Source organism: Archocentrus centrarchus, chromosome 12 (genome assembly GCF_007364275.1).
Source record: "Archocentrus centrarchus isolate MPI-CPG fArcCen1 chromosome 12, fArcCen1, whole genome shotgun sequence".
Taxonomy (NCBI): domain Eukaryota; kingdom Metazoa; phylum Chordata; class Actinopteri; order Cichliformes; family Cichlidae; genus Archocentrus; species Archocentrus centrarchus.
Window position 1 is genome coordinate 8,334,641 of NC_044357.1, and position 17,502 is coordinate 8,352,142.

The 17,502-nt window shown below is 39.8% G+C and overlaps 1 protein-coding gene across 1 annotated transcript; it reads right to left on the reverse strand.

Moving 5' to 3' along the window:
* Positions 1-241: 241 nt before the first annotated feature.
* slc27a4 (solute carrier family 27 member 4) lies at positions 242-17,061 on the reverse strand. The gene is made up of 14 exons (XM_030742266.1): positions 16,720-17,061; positions 15,118-15,279; positions 13,147-13,357; positions 12,791-12,974; positions 11,594-11,752; positions 10,684-10,753; positions 10,394-10,485; positions 9,315-9,424; positions 7,558-7,767; positions 7,084-7,210; positions 6,527-6,664; positions 6,273-6,437; positions 5,102-5,248; positions 242-4,485 (listed from the first exon to the last, which is right to left on the reverse strand). The coding sequence occupies exons 2-14, from the start codon at positions 15,276-15,278 to the stop codon at positions 4,328-4,330; spliced, it is 1,932 nt and encodes a 643-aa protein (XP_030598126.1). The 5' UTR covers position 15,279; positions 16,720-17,061; the 3' UTR covers positions 242-4,327.
* Positions 17,062-17,502: the final 441 nt, after the last annotated feature.

The following is a 17,502-nucleotide window of genomic DNA, read 5'->3' on the forward strand; positions in this document are numbered from 1 at the left end:
AGATCTTATGTAAAGCTGTTGGATATTTTTCTTTCTTAAAAAAAAAAAAAAATCACCTTGACATTGCTTTAATTTTAAAGGAAGGCCAGTAGACCTGAAGTGAACTGCTTAACCCAACATTTGGTGCAGTGATAAAAACGCACCCTCACTGTTAGTGTTCAGAGTTCAGGTTTAAGCTCTTCAATCTGCATCGTCAGGAAAAAAAAAAACAAAAAAAAAAACTGGCATTGCAATCACAGTCCAAGTGAAGAATTTAAATTGTTTTATTAATAATGAGTTTCCATTCGCAGCTCTGCTTTTATCTAATTTTCTTGAAATGCACGATGTATACAACGAGCCTTCAGTGGACAAGAGGACATCAGTGTGTCTCACACGCACGCAGCTCACCTCACAGACCTCCTCTAAAATTCACGTGCTCAGAGCTGCTGTGCAGTGAGACAACAAAATTATATATTAAAAAAAAAAAAAAAAACTTTTTCCACACATGTAGGCAGATGTGTTTGAATCGTGACAGGGAGAAAAGACAAATAAAAGGTGCAACAAACACAGATGTGTTATACATAAAACAGCCAGGCTGTGCGATCACCACTCAGTCAAACTTCACTGTGCCTTAAGAGGTGAACCATCATTTGTATGTGGAGTGATTTACATCGACTGATCTCATTGTGGTGACAGTTTGAAGCCTTTGAGGCTCACTCACCAAATTTGGCCACTTTAGAAGTTTTCAGTCGATTTCTCTGTAATGACAGAAGCTGAATAGTTACAGCAATGTCCACATCTGAGTGTGTTAGGGACTCATGTTAAAGCTGATCTGTGCAATAATAATATGAATGTATTCAGGTGGTATGAGAAAAGGTATCTTGGTTACTCAGTCTAGTCATTTTAATGACATGCTGAACGAAACATGTGAATCAGTTTTAAATTTGTTAAACAAATGATGAACTTTAATGTGTATCGTGTGTGATTTCAAATCTACAGTTTTTATAGCCATTATTGTATAGTGTAGCTTCTGACTGCCAATACTTAATCATTTGGACATCACAAAAAAAGCTCTGAGTAAACATATAAAACCAGTGTTTCCCTGAAAGAAAAAAAAAAAAAAAGCTCATGTCTAGTAAAGCAAAAACAGTCATTCGATTGTCTTTCAAAATGCAAGAATCCTCTTTTTATACCAAAACCACAAAAAGCTATGATTTCACACAAACAACACAAAAAGCAAACACGTGTAGCAGTAAAACAATCAAAGTACAATTAACAGTTCTTCAAAAAAAAATAATAATTTAACTCATTAAAAATAATGGAAACATCCTCTTCAGAGTGTTCTTTGCGGGGCTGTTTAATCACACGCCCCCTGGTGGTCAGGGTCGACAAACGCAACCCTCAGTTAGAAGCATCATAACAGCCAAACCGAGTTCCCTTTGGATACACAAATCACACTTTACTTATTTTCATCATCACCACTCACCCATTTTCTTTTTTAGACATTCATGAGAACATTTCACACTCATCATTAAAGAATAAATACAAGTTAAAGAGAGAGACAGAGGAAGCAGCAACAAATCTCTGTCGAACGGCTTTGTTTTTGTTGTTTTGTTCCCCCAAAACAGGGAAATCACACAAGAGAGCAGCGTTGACAGTCACTGTCAGCAGACTGCAACCATCAAGGTCAACTGCGTCAGTCAGTGCAATGCATAAACCAAGAAAAGATGTTTAAACATAGTCTGTCGACAAAAAAACAAAACAACACACACAAAAAAGAAAATGTAGCCTAAATGTTGCTACAATAAAATAATAACTTGCTGTATTATAGGCAACTTAGGATGTGGTCAGTTGCAATGGAAGGAAAAAAAAACAAAACAACAACACACACACACACACACACACACACACACACACACACACACACACACACACACACACACACACACACAGGGTAATGGCAGACTACAAACATCGGTAAAAGATCCTTGAAAATGGTTTTGTGTGTGTGTGCTTGGAACAACATGTCAGACCTCCTGAACCATCTCAAACGTCAACTAAATTAAACAATTAATAAATTCCAATTAGGAAATATATCTATTCAATTACTTTAACCATTATCTGAATCAATCATGAGATGAAGCAGACATGGCAGGAAATGAGCCTCAGTACCTGACAGAAATGGATAAGATGAAGGATGAGAGTCAGACAGTAGGAATGAAGGGAAAGGAATGGGGTGGGCGGCAGAAATAAAATAAAGGCTTAAAGTAAAGGTGCTGAGCAAAAAGGGAAACACACATCTCTACATGACAGCCCAAGAAACAAATACAAAGCAAATAAAACTGCTAGAAGTCAAGTTAAAGTTCCTGTTAGGACTAAATGACCAGAAGAGTTTCAAAAGAAAAAAAGTATGGTTTGGTAGTTAAAAATGTTTCACTGGAAAATTGGACCCCCGCCCACCAAGACAAACACGAACACTTCCTGCACCTGGCAGGATAAAGATGCCGGTCCATTGGCTGCCACGGATAGTTATCAAGTGACTTTCAGTATAATATTCAGAGCTCCTGTGATTTGGGCCATATTTGCACGGATAGTACATTAGGGAATTTGGAGACAGACAAAATGAGATCATGGAAGCTGGACACTCACAGAGAGTGAAAGATGAAGTCCAACAAAAGGAGGCGTGTGGGCCAGGGCCTGTGATTCTGGGAGGTGAACTCACAGTAAGGCACAGTGCTCTGCTTGTGGTTGATGATGCTCATTCATGCTGCTACAACCTCTGAGAACATCTACTGCAAACAACAGACAATAACATTAATGACAAAGCATATTGTCTCTTCTTCTACTCCTCTATTTTGATGCATTCCTTCCAGTTCAAATTCCTGCTTCCCGCCTTTGAATCTTTGGATCATTCAGAGTTCCCGAAACTGGCGCAGAACATCCCTTTTATTAACAGATGAACTCCGTGCCGATCAGGTGCTTTTGCCACCTAAGCTGAATTCATATAATTTAAAAGAACATATGCAGACTTTAAGATAGGCAATGTCTCCCTTTAAGGACAAAACCTGCACAATACAGCCACACAGCAATACTGCACTCAAGCTCAGCATGTGAACAAGTCCTGTTTATGTATTTAGCCCAGGGTTGAATCAGTCTGAATACATGACTTTGTGTTTTAGCAGCTGATAGAAGGAGGACTCCACCAGCCTATGAAGCACAGATTTGGATACACATAAAGCAGAACAACAAAAAAACAGAAACACTTTTACAATATAAATTATTGAAATGTCTGTCTTTTCTTAAATATGTAGAAGCTACAACTTAAATATATTTGGTGTACTTCAGACATTTAAATGCAAAGCTTTATTTTTTTTTTTCTTCATCTCTCATGTGGCTAATTATTGCACTGCAAATGCTGGAGCCCAATTCACACCTTCAACCACTGGACTTGTTTTGTTTTTACTCCTGTGTGTTACAGGTCAAATATGTTAATCCCTTTAAAAAAAAAGAAAAGAAAAGAAAGAAAGAACAAAAGAAAGCCTTTGGATTTGAAAAAGAAAAGATGGGAGCTGAGCGTTAAAGGAAACACTACATAAAATTTGACCTGAAACAGAGGACAGATGTAACCATCTCACAGGTTTGTCACTACTGGCTTAATTGTGCAGGTTAAGTCGACAGCAGTGGCTTCAGTCTGTCACAATCTCACTAACAGAACAATGAACAGAGTGATAGTTTAGGTCCATGTAGGTCCCTCTGTTTATCCCACATATTTAATGTACTGAATCCAGGTTCTTCATCAACATCCTTTAAAGTCTGGGTTCATCTGGAGTGTCAAGTTTTTGCATCCTGGATGCTAGGCAGTCTGTTCTACTCCTCCTCCTCCTCCTCGCCAGCAATAACACGTGTTTTAATGGACCAGCGTTGACAGGTGGGAGTGTATGAGAACTGTTGATGGGGCAGGGAGCATGTGGTCATGAAGGGTGGCTTCAAGTTACCAAATAGACCTGGTTTCTGGGTTTGTGCCTCTCTCTTTGTTTGCTGAGGTAGCGAGAGAAGTTGCTGAGGAGAATTCCAGAGGGATGGGCAGAGTAGAGTGTGTGTTTTTTGAGCGTGACATGCATCGGTCTGTTAGGGATGTTAAAGAGCAAAGTGGTTCTGGGAATACATTTATGTGTGTGTGTGCAGGCCTGTGTATGGCTATTACTTCTTTGTGTATTTGTGAATATGGGGACAAAATCTTCTATTCTGGTCTCACACACTGTCTTCTGTATTTGTGCGTGTGGGTTGGCATGTGTGCGTGTGTATGTATGTATGTGTGTGTGGGTTGCTGTAGTGGTCAGCCTGGTCATCACAATTTGTTTTTCCCTGACAGTATGGAGCGGTACAGCTCCTCATCCAGCTGCATGTAGCGCCCTTTGCTGGAGTCCAGGAAGTACAGTCTGTCTGACACTGCACTGGGATCAAAGCCATCCCGACGGAACTCCGTCTTCTGAAACTTAAACGTTCCTGGGAGAGACACACAAAGAGAATGCATAGACATATTAATTTGCCAAACAATGCAACAATTTTTTCCCAAAGTGCTGCCATTAGCAAGTTTTTTTTATTCTGGAATCTTCTGCACTGAATTTGTAATAATAATAATAAAAAAGCATGCATTTACTTTTTATGAATCTAAAATACCATCGAAAGTTTAGATGCACCTACTCTCTTCTACGTTGTAGAGCAAAACTAGAAGTATTAAAAGTATTGAAAAACAAATGGAGTTATGTGGTGAGGAAAAACATTTAAAGCAAAGCAAAGAAATATTCATATTCCTCAGTAATTGTGTTGCTTGGACTGAAAGCGATCAAAAATCTGCTGGAAGGAAGAGATTAGATTATAAACAACATGCATTTCAATAGTAATCTGATTCCTGCGTTGAAGACCAAAAGTAGGTTAAAAAAAAAACTGTATTAACTCGGAATACTTTGAGAGTAGCTAAGAAGGTTTAAGGCTCAGTGGTACTTCAAAAGCAACTGAAATATTCTGCAGGGCAAACAAAGAAATGTGTGTCCTTGTGTTTGCAAAATATCAGCATCTGGTTAAAGATTAAACGGCAAGACAAGTGAAAAGAGCATTTTACCCGTCTTGTTGACCTCTGGGAGGAAGCGGAGGAAAACTGGTCTAGCATATGGAGGGAGAGCCTTCTCCATGTCTTTCACAAACTTCTCCAGGTCAGTGGAGTGAGACGGATCGGCGATGGCTGCCATTCCAGCCTTTCCTTCTGCTCCTGTGCACACGGAAGCAGGAAGGTCAGAGGAGGAATTATAGTGCCTGCTGAGGTTTACGGTCAGGTCATGTTTGTGCAACGAGGCCAAGAGTCTTAGTGTGGAACCTTTGTTATGTCTTTACACAGTATCCCACTTGTATTTCTCCCCTTCATGTAGCACCAGACAAGCTTCAGTTTCATACAGTAGATGAGGCAGTCATAAACACCTAGACAAAATTAATGTGCTCTTTGAACATTAGCAAGTTTATACATTTGTGTTTTTGCTGTGTTGTCAGCATGTCTTTCAAATCTCAACAATTGTATTAGACTGGTGTATTGTTTTGCTTTTGGGGAAAATAACCTTATTAGAGTGACTGCACACATATGCTCTAATGAATCTGTGAGTTAGCCTTGATTTTAATGGGAGACTTCATTTAAAAAGTGAGATAATACTTAAAAATAAACATTTACACATTTAAATAAATATGTTAGAAATAAACCTCTAATGATTAATATCCTGGGCAGACAATTCAAAAAACAAATGGCCTGAATTTTCTCTAACTTAAATTTGATTTTTTTGGGGGAGATTTGTCACAAAGGTGTGAGGGTACAAAAGACCTCATTTTAACATTTTGTACACAGAATAAGAAGGAATTGGTGCATGTTTGAGGCAACAACACCTAATCAAAATTAGGATTTTCACAAAAGAATTTCAGAAGCTTGACTGAATGATATCATATGTTATAGTGGAAAAGAAAAATACTGCATCCATTGTTTATTACTTCTCAGCAAACTAGTTAGCAACTTAACGTGAAGACATTGCTCGACTCCACAAAACCATCTCCTCCACTGTAGTTCATCTACTACATGTTCCCCGGACAGTGCTGAGAGTTCTGCAAACAATGGAGTCAGAACTACAGTTCCAGTATAAACTAAGTAAATACACCATTTCTAAATCACTCTAAGCATCCTTTTCCGTTAAAAAAAAAAGTTTCATATAACATCCAATATATCTGTAATTGACCAGGTCAGGCTGAGATGTTACCTGGTACTTCCACTCCATAAACAACTACATCCTTCATGTCTAAGAGTCTGCTTAGAGTTCCTTCCACCTCGGTTGTTGAGACATTCTCTCCTTTCCAGCGGAAAGTGTCTCCTGTTCGGTCCTTAAAGTACATGTGGCCGTACTTATCCATGATCAACACATCACCTGGTGAGAAGGAATCGATTCAACATTCAGCTCATCAGTCACAATGACATATGATGCACTGCTCAGTATGTGTGTGTAAGTGCTCTAACCTGAAAGATAGGCACTATCTCCTTTCTTAAATACGCTATGAGCAATCTTCTTGCTGGTTGCTGTTTGGCTGACGTAGCCATCAAACCTACGTAGAGGGTCATTCTGAATGATCCTGCCAACAAGCTGGCCGGGCTCACCTGGAATGAGAAAGAGATAAGGAACATTAGTCATTCATGTTCTCCAAGGAACTTAAATAAAGAGTGCTTATGCATTTCTGTAAAGTCTAATATAATGCAGATTATGAGCACAATGCTACGCTATAATTCTGAGCAGCTGCGGTCTTTCTGATGAGTTATACAGTAGCTTTGTTATGGCAATATTAATCAATCAGCTGGGCCTTAGATTATAGAAACTTACAAAGTATCGCTCCTAAAAGTACAGACTACATGTTCATCTTTAGTTCACAAACAAATATGCATCTTTTTTTTTAAAAAAGGGAACATATGAGCTGCGTATCACCATGAGATATTTATTACTGCTTAAACCAACACTGTAAACTTATTAAAACTCATCACAGTTAAAATGAATGTTTGATATGTGCAAACAGTAAACCCACCAGGTTTACAAGGAATGCAGACGCCATCGGGTCCCCTAATTAGCTCCATGGTCTCTTCATCAACCCTCACCAGTCTGATGGGGTAGATGAAGGGTAGAATCTGACTGTTGAAGCCGCACGCTCCGATCTGGCACACAGACAAAAAGCATCAACCACAAAACTACCAGGATGATGAGGAAAATGAAGCGCAGACATATTACAGTAGCTGACAAGTTGTGGGTATGTGTGTTGTGTTTTATTATTTAGACATTATTAAACCTGAGGGGGGAAAAAAAAACCCCACATGATAATGCTATTAGTGCTTAATATGATGCTTTTAGAGCAATAATGAAAACAAAATCCTCTGAATTCTTCTTTAAGTGTCTTAGGAATTTTAAAAGATGATACTTTACTACAAAGATACAATAATTATTGTTCCTTAAAAACCACAATGAAATTTTATCATCACCAGTTCTTTGGAAGACATGTTCCCACCTTGTTATCAAAGTTGCCCAGGCTGCAGTTGCACTCTGTGGCTCCATAAAACTCTGCAATCTGTGGGATATTGAAGCGCTTCATGAACTCCTCCCATATAGACTGACGCAGGCCGTTGCCCAGTGCCATGCGTACTCGGTGTTGTCGCTCTGTGTCACGAATCGGCTGGTTCAGTAGATAGCGACAGATTTCACCAATGTACTGCACAATCTGGTGGACGGTGGGAAACAAACAAAGTTCAGTGATGAGACAAAAAGTAAGAAAAGACTGCTCACTGGAGTTATACCGAGCTTACAATGGTAAAAACAAAGGATTCAAAGAGTTTAGCTGTGGGGATAACATTACTGTTAAAAATGATTGAGAACACGAGGTATTAATAAGAATTTAGTGTACTACTGTGTGCTGCCTAATAAACTAGATCTGTGACTGGGACTTATAAATATACCCTCTTTCAATGTTAAGGTTTTAGGACAATAAAAGAAAGTCACTTTGTCTTCAACAGGCCTTAAAATTAAGCAAATACAACATCAGATGAACAACAACACATTACATATTACCATGCCCTAACAAATACCAAGCCTAAATGCAGAAGCAGAGTGTGAAAAACGAAGTACACCCTTACATCATATTAAGAGGGTAAGAAGCAGCCAGGCGCTGCTCATCAAATGCACTTGATTAATTGATGATCAACAAGCATGAGCACCATTCTGGCAGTTTGCAGGTCTGGAGCATTCAAGTGTGTGTTTTAACACAATGCCAAAGAGACATCAGCAATGATCTTAGAGAAACAATTGTTGCTGCCCACCAGTCAGGGAAGGCATTTAATGCCATTTTTGAAAGATTTGAAGTCCATCATTCCACAGAGAGAAAAATTAGTCACAAGTGGAAAACATTCATGACAGCTGTCAATTCTTCCCAGGAGTGAATGTTCCAGCAAATTCACTCGAAGGTCAGACCATGCAATGCAAAGTTGCAGCTGAACAAATCAAGACTTCTTGACCAGTCTCCTTTGGACAGATGAGACCAAAATGCAGATGTTTGGACAAAATGCACAGCATCACGTTTGTCAAAAACCAAACAAAGCATATCAGCACAATCATGTCACACCAATTGTGAAGCACGGTGATGGAGGGCTGATGATTTGGGCTTGTTTTGCAGCCACAGGACCTGTGGACCTTGCAGTCATTGAGTTGACCATGAACTCCACTGTATACCAAAGTATTCTAGCGGCAAATGTGAGGTAATCTGTCTGACAGCTTGGTTGAAACTGGTCATGCAGCAGGACAATAATCTCAAGCACAGCAGCAAATCTAAATTAGAATGGCTGAAAAAGGAAAGAATTAAGGTGTTGCAGTAGCACCACACGTCAACCTGATTGAAAAGGCTGTGGTGAGAACTCAAAAGAGCTGTGCATGAATGCCTGCAAACCTCAATGAACTGAAGTAAAGTTTTAAAGAGGAGTTGGCTAAAATTCTCCACAATGATGTGAGAAACTGATACAGAAACAGAAATCAAGTTATTGCTGCCTAATGTGGGTCTGCAAACTACTGAATAATGGGATGTACTTTGTTTTTAACACACTGTTTCTTCATTTTGGCTTAGTTTCTGTTAAATAAATAATGACATGGTGTAATATGTCATGTGTTGTTCTTCATCTCAGGTTGCATTTAAATAATTTTAAGACCTGCCAAAGACTAGATGACTAGAGCTGAAAGAGGGTGTAGTTTCTTTTACACATGACTGTCCAACATACTTACCGTGCAGTTATATTTGACACAGTCATCCCAGAAACGTGAGGCAGAGAATTTCTTTCTGATGACTACAGTCATGCCGTGTATTAGGCACTGGCCAACTCCCACAATGTTTCCTGTGGACAAAGAAGAAGCCAAAATAAAAACAATGTAAAGCCACACAATGATACGTAACAAATAGCAGATATTTATATCAACTTTCCAGAAAACTGAACTATGACAGCTAACAGCAATTACTGATATGTTAGCATTTGAAAATTGGCCTGGCACAGAAGTATATCTCAGGCCCCCCGAAGGTTCTTATCTACATCAGCTTCTATTTTATTACAGTGTCATCATGTTGCCTAGCAATCACATAGCAAGAGGCTAAAATGACCTGTTTTTAGCATTTATGCACCAGCAGCACCTTATGAAAGCATCCTGTCAAATTGATTTCACGACAGTAACATCTGATTAAAATTTTTAAAAAGATGAATTATACATGATATATTATAATGTCATCGTGTTGCCAAGCAACCACCCAGCAACTGGCTAAAATGAGGAATCCCTTGAATTTAACTCCTTATAATAACATTGTATCACTTTAATTTCATGGTCAAATGATACTGTAGCATGGGCACGTACTAGTCAGAATAATAAATGTCCCACTAACAACAGCTGTAAACATTAATGGATCGTACCTTTGCAAAACTATCCTTCTATTCTAGTTTTCCACTTTGAATGCATTTGAAAGGTACTGAACAGGGACGCAGTACAATGTTTCCACTGAATCCTCACTGCAGTCGTGCAACATCTTCTGCTGGAATACAGCAAAACTATTCTGGACAAAATTCCAGCATAAACGAAGAACACCTCAGTACTCAAATTGGTAGTAATAATAATGGCAAGCTGTTAGTTTTGCTTACATTTGTGCTACAGGTGGCTGCCTTTTGTATTTTTCTTGCTTGATAACTTTTACTGATGCATTTTTGTTTGCTCTAATTTGCTGCATAACAAATCAACCAAACCAAGCAGGAAACACTACAAGTTTACAAACTCATTTGTAGATTAACCCCCCCACACCCTCGTCCCTTAAACAGACATACCTGCAGAGTGGTAGAGTGGCAGGCAATCATACAACACATCATCTGGTGACATCCTAAAGCCATAATACACCAAAGCTGCCATGCGATAGTACCTGAACACCAGGGTAGGGTGAGGATCGAAAAGACCAAAAAGCAAAATGAGCAAATACAAAAGCATTTACTTTTATTTATTCCGTTATTATTATTATTTTTTTTTATTAAAACTGTTTGTTCTACACGTAAAAGGTACATGGATCAAAAAAGAGAACATTCTTGTGTGTCTGTTTGTTAGCCGCTTGTCTCTTTCCTACCTGCTGTGCACAACAATGGCTGCTTTAGGCATCCCAGTGGTTCCTGATGTGTAGATATAGAACAAGCGATCTGAAAAACGACAGCACAATGAGAGTAAGACAATAGCAGAATGTAGTGTGTGCGTTTAGCATGTGCTTGAATGCTTACTTTTATAAAATTCATACTGAGTTTAAATGTTTCCTTTTAATTTACTGCTGAATCTTCACTTCGTATGAGTTTTGCAGGAGTGTAAATACTTGACTTTCATCTTTATTTACAGGATTAGTCATAGTTTTAATTGCAAAGTCATTTTTTTAAGTTACAGCACATGGCTTGATTATGAATATTGTGGATTCAATTTGCTTTCCCTTTTGGCCAAGTGCTGTCTGAGAAAGGCAACCCATGTAATTGGCCGGTGAGGAGTCATCAGTAAATCATGAAAATATAGCACATTACATGAATAAATAATGAAAGAGTCTCTTTTTTGTAGTAAGAAACATATCAAATAGAGAAAAAAACAAATTCTTGACAATTCAGTTCAGTGCAAGTTTTTTACTTGTCAATAAAAGTTAGAAATTTGATTTGACTAACTGTGAGTCATTGCTTGGCCCCAAAAATATCACTCAGCACCTGCCAAGTGGTCGGTGCAGCTAGACTGTCAAAAATGCAAACAAACTGCTTTCTGAAATTGCTCTGTTGTTTTGGTTAGAGTTGGTGCTGGGGTTTTGACAGTTTTATTACTGATAACCAGAAAATAATTTTTTGGTTGCTGAGTCATTATTCATCATTGTTCAGAGGCCCACAAGAAAATATCACTTTAGACTACTCCTAAGAATCTCTGTGAAATGGCTTTTGCCAAATTAACTTGTTGGGACTACCAATGCCTTTAGGAAACTCAGATCCTGAACAGTTATGAGAAGGCGTTTTCACCTATGAAGCTGCGATCTGGTTGGCGGGGTAGGTGAGAAGAGGCACCAGCCACTAGTGGCTCTAGGCACTCGGTTCCCTGCGGGACTCGTTTGGGGTCCCAGTCTCCAGAGCAAAACATCTGCACTGCCTTCCCCATTGAACTATGGACCTCAGACACAGCTGTGGGCAAGAGAAAAACATTAAAATACATCAGATTTATTTCACAGTTCATTATTGCAAGACAGCTGCAAGTGGTGCAAATACAGCAAAGCTCGCATGACTTGCAAAATGTAATCAATGATAAAGGGAGCACAGAGGGTGAGGAAAAATATAAGGCACAAGAGAGAAAGAGCAACTGAGGTGCAGTGTGTGAGAAAAAAAGGATGTAAACAGAAGTGAAGCAGGCAGAAAAAAGGGAAATAATAAATTGAAACTACTCTCATATTTCACTTTTTAAAAAAAGCCTTATGTCATACCTTAGTACTAATGCTGCTGGCTTGATTTTTGTCCTATTCTGTGAGGCTTTAATTCCAGTTACTTAGAGGCATAAAACACCCTAAAGACACAGGATCCATTACAGAGACTATTCCATCAATCTCAGAATGAGCAGCTCAAAAATCATTCACTCTTTATAGCTGTTGAGCTCAGATCTTTCTAGATTGGGCAGAGACCCAAGGAAGCATCAAAAGGAGAGTAAAATAGATCCCCAAACAATGTTTGACCATTCTACTGAGCTGTGGCAATTTTAGATAATTAAGTTTAGGTAATATAAAGCATGTTTGACAACACACTGCAGGTTAGTTAAAAAGAAATCTGTCAAACTGACTGTCTTCAGTAAGTTTGACCTGAATACTGTACTATCATCTGTGTCTGCACCTCTTATCACCTAATGCACTTCTCTGCAGAGCTCAGACCTTGGACACTGCAGACTAGTGACAGACACATTTCTCCATTACCCTCTTCATTACTCCATCCCTTCTTTGTGTTTATCAGCCATTTATAGCTTTGCTGGCTGATACTGAAAAAAACACCTCCTCCAAAACCCATTTGTCTTTATGACCTTTGTGTCCGTCTCCCCACACCACTCACCTCTCTTATTACAGAGGAACCAGAACAGCATTCATCAGCACAAGTCCATGCTGTACAGACTGTTAACCCTCAACTTTCTTGTCCAACTTTTAAATCTACTCAACTTTCATCTGCCCTCTTTGCCCTTACCATCAGTTAGCTCTGAACCAAAAATCACGGCCTTGGCATTGGAGATGGTGACACAGTGGACCAGAGCGTCTAGTCTCAAATTGAAGTTGATGAGAGCTGCTTCTACTCCAATTTTAGCCATGCCCAACCAGATGCCCACATACTGCGACCTGTTCTCCATGAAAAGGGCCAGCACATCACCTTCCTAATGACAGAAACAATTTAAAAAAAAAATGTTGTTAAAATGACTGACTTGTATACATTTAATGTCCTTCTCTACAAATGTGGTACTGGGATATTATACTTCCTCCTTGACAGAAATATAACTTTAGAAAAATTTCTTTTTTTAAAGAATGTTTTTTGTGTGGTGCACTTACCTTGAAACCCCTCTCCAGTAGCAGGTTAGCCACTCTGTTGGAGTATTCATCCAGCTGTCGGAAAGTCCATCTCTCCCCAGTTCCCTCGAAGATGAGCGCCGTTTTGTCCCCATAACGATGCACTGTTTCCGCAAAGATCTTGGGAATCGTGTTCTTCTCTCTGAGGTGACGTCTGACATTCATCTTCACTCGCAGTAAAACACTGGCTGCACTGAAGGAGCAAAAGAAAGTATTACTATAAAAGAAAAAAAAGCTTCCTATAAAAAACATGAACACTTCCACTGTACTTAATGTATTCAGTTCTATGATTATTACACAGGATTTCAATATTAAATCTTTTTTTGGTACTGGTATTAACATCTGCAGTTCATCTGCTCAAAACCACATCATGTATCAATAAATAAGAAAAAGGAAGGAAGTAGACTTGAGGTATAATGTCCTTTGGCAACAAATATTTGTCTAACCATCCAACAAATTCATTTTTGCAAAAATATATATACACCACTTGACTGCATGACAGTTATAGCCCCCATTTAAAGAAGTTTTTGATCAATACTGTTTGAAACTGTACTTGAACCTATGAAAACCAATGGCTTCAGCTGCAGAGGATGCATGATTGTCTTAGCTGTAAATAAAGCTCGGCAGTAATACAAAACATCCACACTCTGACATGAAGGGAAAAAAAAGTCAGACCAATATAATATTCAAACTAAAATATTCTGAAGCTCATTCATCTTTAGATGATCACCTAAGATAATGTACTGCGTACTGTATCCAAACCAGATTAAAAAACATACAACATCACACCACATAAGGCTTTGAGACCCAGAGGGGCAAATTCTGCATGAATTGCAATTCTCAGCACTTTACCTTTATGGTACAAAGGTACTGTGCAATCACCTGAGCATAATTACAGAAACGGCATAAAAAAACAAAACAATAAGCCTATCAACTCCCTGGCTACAGTGATATAGTGACAACATGCTATCATTACATGATAGTTCAGATAAGCAGACTTTATTGTTACACAGGTAGTTGAGACTAATTACTTTATTTTGTTATGCCACTTCTTATTCATACAGATCTACTGCTATCAGTACCCATTATAAAACTAATAATATGACTCTTACAATGTATATACTTAAGCTTTGTCATACCAAATTACACATTAACAGGTCATGAGTCACTGTGTAAAATGTGTGCTTTGTTAGGATCTAATGCTGTACAGTGCATTTTTAACCTTGACTCATAAATCATAATTCTAATCAAGCTGAAGTAGCGCGGCTGAAGCAGAGACAATACTGTAATGATTCTTTCTTCAATCATAAGGAAATTGTGTTATTTTTGTCACTGAAAGGTAGCAATCCATAGTGGGTAGATCACTGTGGCATAGTTCCCCCGAAGAGATAGTTTCCCGTTTTAAGATTATTGAGGCCATTGAGGAAAAACGGAAGTTAACCACAAACCAACCACAATGGCAGTTTCCACTTGACGGATAAAAACCTTTCTCTCTACCTCCTGGTTTCTTTTGTCTCAAACATTTAAGGCTACCTGTTTAGAAACGCGTACAGCAGGAATATCCAGTCAGGAGTAAACTATCCCAGTTCATGAAAACATGTGTGGCAAAGATGACAATTTACCTATTGTGAAACAACTTGCATTCATTCCACCAGCGGACCGATTTTGCAATGATGTCCTTCTGGAGTGTAACAAAACTCACATATTTATATATTTATGCAGATTTAGGACTGCATGAATATTGAGATGCAACACTTTATTCTTACAGTCATTGTTTAACCTAATTTCTGAAGTCCAGAGCCAAAACTACTGAAGATTTGCCACAGTTAAGAAGTGACACAGCTAATGCCAAATGAATTTAAAGACATAACATATATGCCATGTCCTTGGAAAATAAAAAGCAGACAAATTCTGTCTTTACATTTTACTAACAAACGTCATCCGAATGCTTACTGTAAGTCTCTGCCAACCGTTTTGACAAAAATATCCAGGGAGTTCCATCCTCCGCTTCCCAGGTAAAAGATCAGGACTGCCGGAAGAACCTGGTACCAGGGCAAGCCCGCCAGCAGCTTCAACACAAAAAGCAGGGCAGTGCAGCATGCTAGACGCATCATCCTGAAAGAATGCACACACATGTAAATAGATACAGAAGGCCCAGTGGGCTGCAAGCCACGCCTACTAATCACAAACATTTCAGGCCAAACATCAGTTCAGGGGGAGAAAGGTTTACATGAGCGAACATCGTTTTTGAATGTACTTCCTGACAGTCATACACAACTCTACGTCTTAAGAATGTTATCTTCTATGGTTTTGTTTACACATCTGCTGCCCATTTCAATCCACTGACTCAGCTCTGGTAGACTGAAATTACTGTGAAGGGTTACTATTTAAAACAACATATAACTGAGTGTCTTGGATGACCTTTAAGTAGTCATGAGTACAGTTAAAAGCATAAAACTTTAAAAAAAAAAAAAAAAAAAGATGGTAAATCCTTGAATCGTCTTTTTTGCTTTAAGTTAAAAATGCCCCAAACTCCAGAGAACCTGAATTCACAGCAAACAGGCTAAAGTGACAGCAGACAGCACATGCTGACACCGTTTCCCAGCTGACACCTGATACAGTCAGGAAGATGAGCCCAAGCAGTAAACGATATCTTGACATGCCTGCTTATTATCTTTTAAATAGCCTTTAAGAAATGTTATAAGATGATTATGATTGTTTTCTGTCTGTCTAACATTATCAAAGGGACATTTTATGGCATCCTTTTCTCTTTTTTTTTTCAGGATGCTAAGTAGATGTTTGTTCCTCTGCCTCCCTGCATGTGGCTGAAGCGGTGATGATGTTGGCTCCATCATGCAAATTCAATAACTCTACTGCTAAAATATAAACAAGGATAGAGGAGCGCTCTGTGTGGACGATTACATTACTCTGAACCTCAGCCAGATCGGCGTGATGGGATCCAGGGAACTACATGCATTAAGGGGAGCAGTGGCCACTTTACGGGAAGAAAAGAGCTTCATCATTCGCTGCTGCCGAACCCGGAAATTTACAAGGCGCGTAGCATTGCGGTAGAGACTGTGGCATCGACAGGGGAAGGCGCAACCCACTGTTGGCAAGGTTACACCTCAATAACCATGCCATGTGCATTTCAGACAAGGCCTTTTATTGCAGCAATGTCGGACAAAATCTATAGCGCCAACCTGGTGTAGGTTATCATGGTAACAAGCGCGCTGGATGCGCAGCTTATTGCGCGCATCGGCTTAAAGGAAGCGGATGGACAGCGTGACACCAGAAGCAGCTTCTTTCAGGATGAAGATGAGGCATATGGTGTATTCGCATAATTTGCTTTTCACGGACATATGGCTGTCTGAAATGTAAGCATCGGACATCTCGAGTCCTGTCAGTAGGTTAATCGCTGACAAGGTTGTGAAGCGATATAAGAGAGTCACTGCCGGGCGCTCTCTCCTTTCTTCTAGCAAATAATAAACGGGCCAGTCCGCCAAGTTGTACATCACGGGAATCGATCTGGGCTGAGGCAGAGACCTGTTTACGTACCTTGCACCTCGTTTACAGCATGCAGGTGCGCAGAAATCCCAAATGTGAAAGTCGTTGTGTGCAATTCCACCTTGATCGGCTTATAGGCTAGCCTGGTCGCTCCCCTCCGCTCCTCGCTGCCGCTCGCTCGGCTTGACAGAGAAACGCACACGGGCTGAAACACGCACTGGGATCCCCTCCTGTTAACAGCGCAGCGACCCGCTGCTGCTTCTCCGAAATCGCCTGGCAATGTACGTCGACTTTGACCCCGCTATCATCATCCGTTCATTGTCACTATTATCTACATCATCCCAGTCTCCATTGTAGCCGATAAGCACACTAGCAGGCGTAATTCAAATGACCTTATAATTTTCTTACTTGCGCCCGCCCACTGCCGTCAGCGTCAAATCAGTGAATCAGGAATAGGCGTTGACGGACGGATGCCATAGCCAATCAAAAGTGGGAATGTTTTTATACATCCCATCCGGCAGGGGCGGGGTTTGCGTTACAGGAAATGCGGTGTGGCCTCACTGCAATCTTTGAGAGAGTCAACGAGGCCGGCACGCGCAGCGGTTCGCGCACAGTTGTGACAAGGCCCTGATACGCACCGCCGTGGCGTAAAACGAGTCCGCCTCTTCGTGCCCATTCATTACTCTACTGCGACCAGCTACAAATACTCGAACTCCATGCGTGTCAACACAGGAGGCCCCTGGAATGAGGAAGGGCAAGTTGTTAAACAATAGCTAGGATTAGCATGTCCTGTGTACCAGACAGGGCCCTACTACAGGAACGTGCAAGTTTTCC

Bases quoted from the DNA above. Each gene is read 5' to 3' on its own strand.
- slc27a4 (XM_030742266.1), bottom strand. From the start codon at position 15,278: ATGATGCGTCTAGCATGCTGCACTGCCCTGCTTTTTGTGTTGAAGCTG. The intron at 11,753-12,790 runs GTAAGGGCAAAG...TCTTGCCCACAG, and splicing joins TGGTTCAGAGCTAACTGATG to CTGTGTCTGAGGTCCATAGT. The intron at 6,665-7,083 runs GTGGGTTTACTG...TTCTCATTCCAG, and splicing joins CTGCATTCCTTGTAAACCTG to GTGAGCCCGGCCAGCTTGTT.